A 12,976-nucleotide genomic window follows, 5' to 3' on the forward strand; every position below is an offset into this window, starting at 1 on the left:
TAGTATCAGCAAAATTATCCGTATTTTCATGACTTTACAATACTGACATGTTACCATTTGCAAAACAGCTTTATAATACTGAGATGTACTGACCTAGTCTACTGAGTGAAACACGCCAAGGAAGACTTTTCGCTCTATCTTTCTGTCTCTGTTCTAGCTGGGTTCTATCAAATCTCTACTATGTATTAAAAATTTTTGAATGAAAATCTAACTACAATTTAGCTAAACTAAAATTATTTTGGTAAGTATGAATCATGTGCTTGAAAACAGGCTCATCAGCCAGGTTCAGGTCCCATCTCCCAGTAACAGGTGTACACTAATCTCAGGAACACTAGTACATCTCAAAATGATCACGCCGTTCAAGCAGAAAAAAATGTGAAATATGAAAAGGGAAACACTGCCAAAAAGCCAGGCTGAGGCAGGCAGATAGTTGGAAAATTTAAATCTGAATAGTTTGTATGGACAATTTCAAGGAATTGAAAACAAGGTCTTCTGACAGGACATACAAGGCAATGTATACAGCTCTATACTTTTCTATCAACTCTACACACAGGTAGGACTCTAGATGCAGTCAAAAATAGATGCAAATGTTGTGTGTAACAAAATTTCCTTTGTTTTTTGTCTTCATCTTTATTTTTTTCCCCCACCATTCAGAGTAAATTGCTACAGTAGTAAACACGCAGTTGTTTCACTCTAGGAAGCATTCGATGTTCTTGATTGTTAATTGATCTTGACCTAATTGTTCAATTTTCCGTTTACTTACCAATAACTAGGAGAAGCATAAGTCTTCTAATTCTTCCTTGTAAAGGGCCAAAATTTGCTTAACCATGAATATTTAATCAAATCATGGCCACCCATTATGTGTTTGTTTAATACACTGTAGGAACAGTATTACAAGGTTTGCATATGGGTGGCTTAATTTATTTTTTTTTCCCGTTTGTGTGTGACACTCTTCCCACAGGAAGAAAAAAAATAATAAAACCAAAGTCAGAATACCACAAAAAATTTCATTAGGCAGCTAGGAGTACTCACAAAGCAGCCTCCTTTAGCCTAGAGTGGCTGGCTGTGCTGTGGGGTCCCTCTGTGGTCAGCAAGGTGGGCAGGGAGCTCCCCAGTGCAACGCAGAAGTCCTACCATTTGCCTCCTGCTCTGAACAGCCCTCTAAGCAGGTTACCTCTGCTCAAAAAGCAGCTACAGAACAACTTTGAGAACATCACTTTGTCAAGTTAAAATTATGAAGTGAGCCTTTGTGAATGCCAGTGAGGTCTCACAGGGCATCTTTGCTTCTGATGTAACGTATCTGATGTCCCAGAAAACGCAATAAATGTGTTAAATTCATTTGAGGTTCTGAAGTTCTACTCAGACCTATCTTCTCTCCCAAAGTTACTGTAATCAGTATGATACCTGCACCTTATGGCATTAGCCACGGTTGCTTTCAGAGTTGCTGCTGTTGCTGCTGCTTCTGCTGTGCCTTTCTGCCCTGTATTTCTGGCACCACTGGCAGCACAATGGTGCAGGCAGCTGTGGAGTAAGCAGCAATGGTGATGGCAATAGCAGCTGAGGCAGGAACTGCAGAGCAGCAGATAACTTTATTTTCTATGACATACGTTGAGTTTATCCCTCCTCTTTGTTAGCAGTGAGTTTTGGTATCCTTTACACAACTTAAATGCTTTAGCACCTATCCTTTATTGCAGAATAGGTTACTGATGTAGGATTTTTTTCTGGATGCCTTTTTTTTTTTTATGAAACAGACTGCTGACAAAAATTAATTCTCTTATACCAGCATTAAAAAATTCATATATTGCTGTTGGTTTTATTTTTATACTTGTCCTGTTTCCCTTACGTAATCAATTTATTAATCTAGTATCAGATATAATTTTCATTTTATTGATTAAAATTTTATTGTTTTATTAAACGAAATCTAGTTCATGATATAAATTCTATTTTAGTTTTTAACTTGTTTTCCCTGCCAATCATTTTTCTCTAATTATTATTTACCTTGTCATATATAGGCATTTATACTGACAACTGAATTTATGCTTAATTTTAAATACAACAAGTTGGCTCAGCCTAGGTGAATTGCAGCATACATGTAAGTCAGGCTGGGTGACAGCTACAGAGGCAAAATAGACTAATGAGACTGATGCCAATAACAACGATTCTAAAGGCCCTCATACTAACCCTAAGAGAAATCCCATAAAAGAAAGATTGGGTGCCATGCACCTGTTTCAAAAAGCAGATATTCTGAAAAGATAAAAAGTTTGCTTCAAAACCTCCATGAGGGGAAACAGGGAAAAATTCTCCTAATTTAAAACCAAGAATGGTTAGGCAAAACATTCATCATTCTACTGAAGTACGTTGAGAAATATTGCTTTTGCAGTACACAATGAGAGTATAAAGACACCAGACTGCCTTCCAAGTACTGGTCTTATAGCCTGAGGAATGGAAATAACATAGTTTCAAGTGTCTTACTTGATCAAACTGGGGGTCTTCTCCTCGTTGCAGAGATTTGGTCAGTGGCTTCTCCTAAAAGAAAAGATATTAAATATGTATTACTTAAGATCAATAATATGATATACTCTATCAACTCTACTATTGTTTTTCTGTTAGATTTTTATGGCATCCAATCATTATTACCCAGCTGGACTGAGTTAAAGATAATGAACTAATTAACTAACTCAAGGTACCGATCCTGCCTACAAGAGGCAGGCCATTTTCTTCCTGGCTGTGGAAGATGCAACAGTGTCCTTGGTGCTGCAGCCCAGGCTGGTGAGCAACAACTGGTGACCCCGACGTGATGCATCCACGAGACCCTGAGAAGCCCCGACTCCCTTGCCGGAGCCGAGAGCCCGAGCCAAAGGAGCCAGAGCCGGACTCGGGAGCCCGAGCGAGAGTCCTTCGGAGAAGAAGGCAAAGCCGCAAGCCCTGACGTGGTATTCATGGGAGGGAAGCGTGCTGGAGTTGGATGAATGGACCGGGTGTCTGCTCACCCTAAAGCCTTTGTGAAAACAAAAAAATTGTAAAACAAAAAGGGGGAATTATGGCATCTAATCATTATTACCCAGCTGGACTGAGTTAAAGATAATGACTAATTAATCAACTCAAGGTACTGATCCTTAAGTTTATTAAATGAAATAAATTACTTACAAGAGGCAGGCCATTTCCTCCTGGCTGCGGAAGATGCAACAGCGTCCTGGGTGCCGCAGCCCAGGCTGGTGAGCAACAGATTTTTACTCACATAATTTGCCTCCTGATCTGTTTCATGATGAAGATATGTTTGTTTCATATGCAAAGGAGACCTCTGCACACATACAACCTAATACACCTAATACTGATGGAGCATCTTCAGTGTTTTGCTAAGACAAGGATTAACCATTCATTAAACCTGAGTCACTTGGTGCTCACACTGATGATAAACTCTTTCAAGATCATAAAATGCACCTGGTGTTTCCTCTAATACATAACCAAGGAGCTCTATTTAGCTACATGATGTACCTTCTTGTTATAATATTGCCAGGCAATATAAACATGTCCATAGATATAGGGCATCATGCACTACATACTGAAAGAAAGGTGATTTTAGAAGAATTAAATATCATAGAGTTCATTTTTAAGGAAGATAATTGTGGAAAAAATGGCTGTATTACTCAAAAAAGAAAAGTATTTTTGGAATGGAAGCACATTTTCAGGACACGTTCTCAGAGCACCTAGGAAGGCCAAGGAGAACTGCCCAGCTCAGAAATATGAGTCCCCACATGTGAACATCCATACACCTTTACGGCTTTTTCGCCAAGCAGGCTCCATTACTGAAGCACGCAGAAGTTCAGAATCCAGTATTCTAGATGTACGCGGCAGTACGCAAAACATGAATCTCCGAAACCACAATGAAAACAAACAATAGGTGAAGGCAGATGACAGTCTGAAATACATGTCACCCTCACCATCGCAATTCTGCACTGAATTGTACTACTGTTGCTGGTGTCCGAAACGCGCCAGCGCCTTATTCTTCTGTAAATTATGCATCTTTCTTCTCCTACAGCTGCAAGATCAGGGCTCTCCCACCAGCTCAGCATGAGATTTTTCTGTTCAGCTTTCAGCAAAACATTACACTCATCAGCATCTGTTAATTTATCAGGCAAAATACCATCACTGCCAGGGGATGTGAGATGCAAAACAAAGAAATCTGTAAAGCTGCTGAGATAATGGAACGGAGAGACTTGAGACGGTCCAAAGATTTCTATTATTTAATGTTTCTCTCTGGAGAAACCATTGCCCAGTGTAAGATGCTGACTGATTTTGAAATTAATTATGCTGATCCACTCGTAATGCCAGCTGGCAAGGTGACCACAGTATCCCCTGACAACCTACCAAATAGAAAAATCAACAAAATGTTTTCTATTGAGTCACTGATTTATCCAGGACAGTCATCAATATTTTTCACTGTTATCTCTAATATCTAAAGTGACTCCTCCAGGTTACATTAAAGGCACAAAAACTATTAATGAGAACTTTATGACAGGTTATTGGTAACAAACAGACACAGTAAAATCTTGTAGCCCAGAAACAGACACATGATACCACCCCCCCCGCAGTCCTCCTCAACCAGTAACTCCGTGCTACTCTACCCAGTTGTGTCCCATGGGAGGACAACACTTCTTTTGCCTATTGGTGCATACTGAAAAGGACAGCAGAAAATACTTCAAAAGCAGTGTTCAACTTCTTAAGTTTTAATGGGTCCTGGACAAATCAACATACTGAGAATTAGTGTGGTTTAAAAGAAAAAAACAACATACAAGCTTTTTTTTTTAACTTGCATTTCTGATTTTGTTACAGAAGACTTGTGTTACCAAGAGAAGTTTCTTAAGGTCTGTTTAAATAAAAAGCTTTGGCATCCAGAAGCTTTGTGTTTCTATGCCCAACGCTGCAATGCTTGGCTTTCAGAGTAGTACCTAAAATCCAGCAGAAATGCGTTCAGTGTTTCAGGCAGAAATGAGGTGTGAGATTCCTCATAAGAAAGGAATCTGTAAGATGGACACAATTAAATGAGATAAAACATGCTCTGGGAACTCAAGTCTGGAACTGCAATGCTAAAAATGTCCTACTCCCCTGTTACCACATACACCTCACAAATACTTCAGTTCATGATGATGATGTTCTGTAGGGGCTACACTTCTGAGTTAGTGAAGAACTCTCCATTTTGATAGGGCAATACAACTCATCTCTTGCCCTCTCGCCCCTACTAGTGACTAGGTCAGGGCTTCCCAAACCATTGTAGGTTCAACTAAAGAAACCGTTCACAGGCTGCACAACAGACTTGGGCGCAGCAGAAGGCAGTCCTGGGATGGAGACCAGCCAAGGGCACCTAGCAAAAGCCAGGAAGAGTTCTGCTGCCTTGACTTCTCCATGTTTCCAGTCTAGGGAGACTTTAACTGAGGCTTTTTTCTTCCCTTCCTCTCATTCTGCACCCACTGCTGTTCTTGCCATTTCCCCTCTCCTTGCGCTCTTGCCGGGCAGCAGCAGCTGCTTGCAGCTGTCTCAGCTTCTTCTTCGTCCCCCTGTTCAGGTTGCTGCTGCTCCTGCTTTTTCCTAAACTCTTTCCAAGCATGGTGCTGCCACTGACGCTGCCTGGCTGGACTCAAGCTGACCCCGTGAAGCCAAGTGTCTCTGCACATACCCCCCTGTTCTGGGAGTGGGCTGCCCACGTCAGAGCAACTCATTGTACCCCTGCAGTGAATGGCAACAACCACAGAAAACTATATTTGGAGCTTGGAGATTCGAGAAAACTCAAAGTAGAAGTTATGACTACTTACTTTTATTACTAAAAAATAGAAGTTATTACTACTATTACTTCAGTACTAATGATGAGTACTGAATAGATAATGAACTGAATAAAGATGAAGGGCCAGATACAAGCATGGTTTTTGGTGTCTAAGTGATGAGTGTAACAAGTGACCATGTCAGGAAGACACTGATGAGTAAATTCAAAAACAGCTCAACAACATGCAGGCGTTTCAGGTGTCCTTTGAAAACAGCATTTTTTCTTTATGCGATACATATTTTCTTCTCATCTACTGTAAATAACTTGCCTATTCTATGCAGGTTAGTTCTAATAACCTTACAAATCTCACCATTTCATTTTATGCAATATTTTCAACACCATTGCTATGGCATCTACTATATAAAATATATTTCTACTCAACGGTAGACACTTTCATTAGATACCAAAGACTCAGGACTGGCAGAGAAAAGGTTAAAAAGTATAATACAGGGAAACTGCCTCTGAGTAATAGATACCATAGCAGTCTATTTACTCTGCAGATACACTTATTTAAAAGTTTTTTAAAAATCTTAAAAATGTTTTCCAGCCTCAAGGCACTATTTTATTTTTATTTATTTTCTTGCCCACCCAATTCAGAAATGGCAAAGAGGCCCTTTCATATTAGGAGCTGACTCTGTTCGAGTCTCTGTAGCTATAATTCATTCTACAGAAATGTCTTCCAAATCTTGGATGAATAGGTAGGCTGAATTTGGAGCCAAAGCCTACAACCACAAAATATGAATAAAGAAACTTTTGATTAATCTGAAAGAGCCCATAGCTTTCTGGGCTATAAAAAAAACCATCAGAAAATTTCAGAAGAATGGACTCTCAATAATAACATTTCCATTTTTAATCACTAAGTTAAACACCCTTATTTCTTGTTTGAAGTGCTGCCTTCAATTGTACACTCTGTATTTGTTCACGCTGGAAACTCCCATGATATGAACACGTTAGAGATAAGCAGTAAAGACCAGCAAAGACAATTTTGCATTTAATATTTGAAACTATTGTTTTTCAATAAAACTATCTAGACTTTTTGCATCGCCAATGCTTACAAAACAAAACGCTCACCTAAAAATTAATTTCCTTCCTCTGCCTCATTGCTGTTGTGAAAACAATAACTGAATATCATAAAATAGAATATGTTGAATATGCAACAGCAAATGTATATTTTATCACATTTGCACACATCAACTAAATACCATATTTATGATCCATCTAGAAAAACAACATATTGGTCAAACCCTCTGTTCACATAGGCACACTTACACATTTCTCCAAAGACTGTCAGCTACTTTTAATGGTTCATATATTAATGCTTTTTCAGGGCTGCTACACAAATATAATTGGGTAAATTTACACAGGAATAGCTTTTCTCAGCCACCTGTCACAGAACTGAGTGTTCAGGGAAACATGAAAACAAAAGGATGTTGTAGTGCCTATTAAGCTTCACTATGTCACCACATTACAATGACAAATAATGCCCCTTAAAGTTATTTCTAACCTCAGCAACCATTAGGCACGTTATTCCTACTGAACTATGACTGGGTACTTTATTATTGACTGAGATAAACACCCTTTTTTTATGAAGGTATGGAGGATGCACGGATATTTTGATGCAAAATGTAACTTTTGCACTTCATGCTAAAGAGCAGCCACACATATTCTACTGAGTAGTCTGCTGGGATGGAAGAGTTACCAAAAGGAAACAGCAGAAGAATGGACCTTTTCACATAAAATGGAGTAGACATAGATCATATTCAACTACTACAGCTAAAATATATACAAAATGCACGTAAGTGCAATCTTAAAAAAAAAAAAATCCCCAAGTGTAATTCCTTCCTGCTTATGATGACTCATCAGGTAAGCCCCAAAAGAATTTGAACATCTTTGTATTATATTCTTTTCAGCAAGAAAGGAAGGTGGTGCTCTGTAGGAAAAGGTCTGCTCCAAAAATAGCTTGATCAAACACGTTAAATTTTTAATTATGCCATTGGTTATTTTGCACAAAGATTGGAAAAGGTATTGCTGTCAATCTTGCGCTCATGGGGTCTGTAAACCATTATCTGTATCATCTAGGAGAAAATCCCATGACAACAATTTGCTTCTGAAGGCTTGGCATGCAAAGCTATTCCACAGAGGAGTACCTACCTACCCTTCAGATGCAGCTGACCTACCAGCTCATCTGAAAGGGATATCCCTGGCCTCTGAGAGGGATAGTTTGTCTGGTCCGTGCCTCCATTTCAGCTATGTGCTCCTGCCTTCTCTCTCCCAGAACGGATCTGTGCCGATCCTGCATTGAACAGGTTCACACAGCTGAACCTGCAAGTATTTACTTCTCTTCTGCCCTCTCAAAAATGTATAGAACAGTTGTACTATAAAAAAGCTGTTATACTGAAAATACTTTTGGACTTCTTGGGAAATAATTTTTGTCACTTATTTACCTTTTTACTATTTGGGAATCCCCATCACCACCCCAGGAAACCTAGTTAATTTATATCTAAGCAATTAAGAGAGCCAAGCTTTTAGACTGAAAAGCACAATCTGTTTACTCTGATAGTCTCACAAACGTCTCCCACCTGGAACGACTATAAAACAGGCAATTAGTGTCCTGTTTTCACAACTGTTCTTTGCAAGTCAGCAGGTCCTCATGCATAGAAATATAAATTGCCATTTCAGTGGATAACAGAATCTTCGATTTCTCTTGTTGCTCTGCTCAGCACCAATTAGCTACTAGACACCTCTTTTAAGAGACTGTGTCAGTGACTATGGTACACAGGTAGTAAAATAAGAACAGAAAAGGGGATTTCTTTTATTAATCGTTGAAATTCTAAGCATATATCAAAAAGAAATTCTAAATGCAAATATAATAAAAAAGACATGATAATACAGCTTCAAGAAAACACCATAACTCTGCACGAGACAAAATCATAGACTCCAAAAATGATGAACGTCATGTAACTTTTGAAAATTAAGTAAAAAACCAATACTAATTGTACACAGTATTTCTTTCATATGCAGGGAAAAAAGCATATTTCAAGAGGCTACGAAATATATGTAAAAATATTCTACATCTCCCACAACTTTTTATTTTAGCAAACTCAGGTCCAAAACCTTCTTGTGATTACAGTTACTGCATAAAAATAATGAAAGGTGCAGGTTTAGAAGACAGGCTTAGTATTACTCGATCCATTCTTTCTTCATGCAATTGCACTTTTCTTTGTAACAGCTATTCTGTTCCGGTCACACAGAAAAGGATGTGCTGTACTACTGTACTGCTGAATACAAAACCGTGTAAGAAAACATCAGTTCAGCTTCAAGCACAGGTTTCCATTCACTGGCTCTGAGTCTTGGCTCTTTGGCATCCACGTCATGTACTGTTCTGACTCAAGTAATAGCTTTTCTCATCACATAAGGTATTACAGGCTAATTTTTGTCTGATTAGGGCAGATTAGGCATCCTTTAGCTATGCTGCCTATCAACAAAAATAAAAAGGGGACACTCAGAAATTTTAGTCATGAGAATGTTCAATTTGAAGCAGCTGATATATCAGAAAAATAGCCAAACAAGCCAACGAAAGAGCAAATTAATTTTCACTACTAATACTACAAAGAAGTGGAGTAAATTCCAAGCAGACTGAAGAGAGAAGCAAACTCACTGAACTAGAGATGGCTTTTCAAGCTATTAGATGCACAGTGCAAAAATCAGCACTGCAACTAACCCAAAATAGCATGAACTTAAGGAAAAAACCTCAAAAAAACCCAAAACAAAACAAATAAGAAAGTTTTCTTTCTTTCACTTACCTCGAGCAAACAACTCAAGAACTCTGACATTCTTACCTGATTAGTAAAAAAATTCCCAGACATGCTTTCAAGCTGGTGTTGATAATAAATGATCACAAACTTTAAACAAAGATTAAGTGCTGTTACAGATATATGGGTAACTGCAGAGAAAACCCAAAACAAATAAACAAAAAAACTACTGCTCTCAGCATCCGTGTCTTCTCTAATATTTTTCCATTGCAGAGTAAGGTGCTCTCTTGCAGGTAGGAAGTAAAAATATTCCTTTTACTAAGGTATTTTAAGCCCAAATAAGCTGATGGCTACCAGTGGACCAGTTCTGAAAGAAATATTTTAAATATACGCTTTTTTAAAATCTGGAAAGTGGAAAAGAGTACTAAGGATGACTTCAGTGAAATTTGAGGTAGACTCTAGCACAAGTGAGAAAGGAAATTATATTGGCTGTTTATTTTCAGAGCTTTGTGTTAACAGGAATGCCTTTTTTAAATTGTAACTTAACACGCCAAAATCCTCTATCTGAACACATGCAAGGTGTAAGGTGGGCTAGTATCATAATACTCTCCTTGGTTTTCCCTGACTTTAATTACTTCAGTGCTACAGCGTATAGAAAAAGAGGTGAATTTTACAACCTGTAAGCATGATAAATTTAAAAAGAGCATCTAGAAATGAAGTGTGGACACTTAATGTTGACTCACCAATTCCATCATAGACTTGTGCTAGTAGAGTGACTGATTCTGACCTTAAAAATTCCAATGTAAGAAAATAAAACATTGTTAATTAATACATAATTTGCTGGGGCAGAGAATATACTGAGTTTTAGTAGCATCCTTACTTGTGATGAAAATTCATGAAGGACCATGATGTATAGCTTGAGGAAGGACTATAAAGTTAACATAATGGATTAACTAAGACTGTTAATTGAATTTTAGGTACAGGATTGAGTTTATTAGTAGTCCCAAATCCAACTAATGATTTACATGGGTTAAGTTCAAAACTATCAATATTCCCAATTTCTATATCTATAATCAATTATTACAGATTCAATGACTTAAACTCCTAAAAGAGTTATTGACTAAACCGGTATTTGATTGTAAATTTGAATATTCAAAAAAGCCCTAAACCACTTTAAGTCAATCGTTGCTATAATAACTAAACTCATACTAATGAAATGACAAAGGCCTCCTGTGGGAAGCGGCAGTAATAAACTGTTGTGTAGCTGGAAAACAACATGGCTGTTACATCACAAAGCCTGACTGCGGCAAGACACAAAAAAAAGACAGGGTCTTTTTTGCTTATATGATGCAATTTCTTCAAGGTGAGCAAGATATATAGGATTTATTTCTCAAAACCTATTAAAGTAAATACAGATTTCTTCTGTCATTTCTGCTGAGATCCATTACAATGCACCTTCATAAAAATGTTTCTCCATAATAGGAACAAGAACACGCTCAAAATACAGACACTCAGAGCAAGCTAAGTTCCACAAAAACACTAATTCCACCTTGCTCTCAACACGAAGCCAGGAAGAAGGCTTTCTGGAGTCATACTCTAATGATACGTTGTATAAGGCTTCAGTCAAGAGTGGTGTCATGAGACGCAGTATGAGAGTCCAAGATCTTTTATCTATGAGCCTGTGGGACTGGAATAAACATGATGTTCTGAAAAAGCATTTGATACTGTGATTTGTATGTTACTTATTTTTAGCATTCTAAGAACAATAGACTATGGTGATCTGGACTTCCACATGTGGGAAATCCATCTTGGGGGTGGATGAGGAGCCAACCGAGAGCTTATGGCTCAGGATTACAGGGAGGGCAGGGAGAGGTGATATTATAGTGGGGGGTCTGCTAAAGACCACTCAACCAGGAAGACTAAGCAGATGAGGTCCTCTATAGACAGATAGGAGCAGCCTCATGTTCACAAGCCCCGGTCCTCATGAGGGCTTCAAACACCCTGATATCTGTTGGAGGGACAACACAGCTGGGCATAAGCAATCCAGAAGGTTCTTAGAATGCATTGATGAAGCAAGGACAGGTAGCCTGGGAGGAATACTGAGAAATTGTCTAAGCAACCAGGAAAGCTAAAGCCCTGACAGAATTATATCTGGCCAGGAACATCAAGAGTGACAAGCAAAACTTCTATAGGTACATTGGTGGTAAAAGGAGGACTAGTGAAAACGTGAGTCCTCTCTGGAAGGAAACAGGAGACCTGGTTACCCAGGATATGGAGAAGGCTGAGATACTCAATGACTTTTTTGCCCCAATCTTCACTGGCAAGTGCTGTAGCCACATGGCCCAAGTCACAGAAGGCAAAAGCGGGGACTGAGAGAATGAAGAACTGTCCACTGCAGGAGAAGATCAGGTTTGAGATCATCTAACGAACTTGAAGGTAAACAAGTCCATGGGACCTGATGAATTGCATCTGCAGGTCCTGAGGGAATCATAGAATCATAGAATGGTTTGGGTTGGAAGGGACCTCAAAGATCATCTAGCTCCAACCCGCCTGCCATGGGCAGGGAACTGGCGGATGAAGTTGCTAAGCCGCTATCCATCATATTTCAGAAGTCGTGGCAGTCCTGTGAAGTTCCCAGCAGCAGGAAAAGAGGAAACATAACCCCCACTTTTAAGGGAAAAAAGGAAGATGCGTGGAAGTACAGGCCAGTCAGTCTCACCTCTGTGCCCAGCAAGATCATGGAGAAGATCCTCCTAGAAACTATGCTAAGGTGTATTTTCCTATGCTAAGGAAAATAAGGAGGTGATTGGTGACAGCCAACATGGCTTCACTAGGGGCAAATTGTGCCTGACAAATTTAGTGGCCTTCTACGACAGGGTTACAGCATTGGTGGATAAGGGAGGAGCAACTGACATCATCTACCTGGACTTGTCCAAAGAATTTGACACTGCCTTGCATAACATCCTTGTCTCTAAATTGGAAAGACATGGATTTGATGGATGGACCACTCGGTGGATAAGGAATTGAGAGCACCTCTCCTGTGAAGACAGGCTGAGAGAGTTGGGGTTGTTCGGCCTGGAGAAGAGAAAAGTGGCTACAGGCAGACCTTCTAGCAGCCTTCCAGTACCTAAAAGGTCTTACGGGAAAGCTGGAGAGGGAATTTTGACAAGGGTATGTAGTGCTAGGACAAGGGGCAATGGCTTTAAACTGAAAGACAGCAGATTTCGATCAGATATATGGAAGAAATTTTTTACATTGAGGGTGGTGAGGCACTGGAACAGTAGGTAGTTTTCTTTAAACTTCCTATCTTTTGGGCTTTCCTGGGTATGTATTTATTTCACGAAGGCTGTAGCTGTACCATAAAAGATGTGTTTTCTTCCTGGTTACTGGTTCTGATCTGACAGAC

At 39.1% G+C, this 12,976-nt stretch overlaps 1 protein-coding gene across 7 annotated transcripts in view; it reads right to left on the minus strand.

Annotated features, from left to right (window-relative positions):
- FRY (FRY microtubule binding protein) overlaps positions 1-12,976 on the minus strand; it is a 204,619-nt gene that overhangs the window by 125,146 nt on the left and 66,497 nt on the right. For all 7 annotated transcript variants that reach the window (XM_086621030.1, XM_086621024.1, XM_086621016.1 and 4 more), the window contains one exon: positions 2,473-2,526. In XM_086621030.1, the coding sequence (XP_086477156.1) occupies positions 2,473-2,526 (54 nt within the window). The remainder of the gene's footprint in view (positions 1-2,472; positions 2,527-12,976) is intronic.

This window comes from Tauraco erythrolophus, chromosome 1 (genome assembly GCF_009769465.1).
Source record: "Tauraco erythrolophus isolate bTauEry1 chromosome 1, bTauEry1.pri, whole genome shotgun sequence".
Classification (NCBI taxonomy): domain Eukaryota; kingdom Metazoa; phylum Chordata; class Aves; order Musophagiformes; family Musophagidae; genus Tauraco; species Tauraco erythrolophus.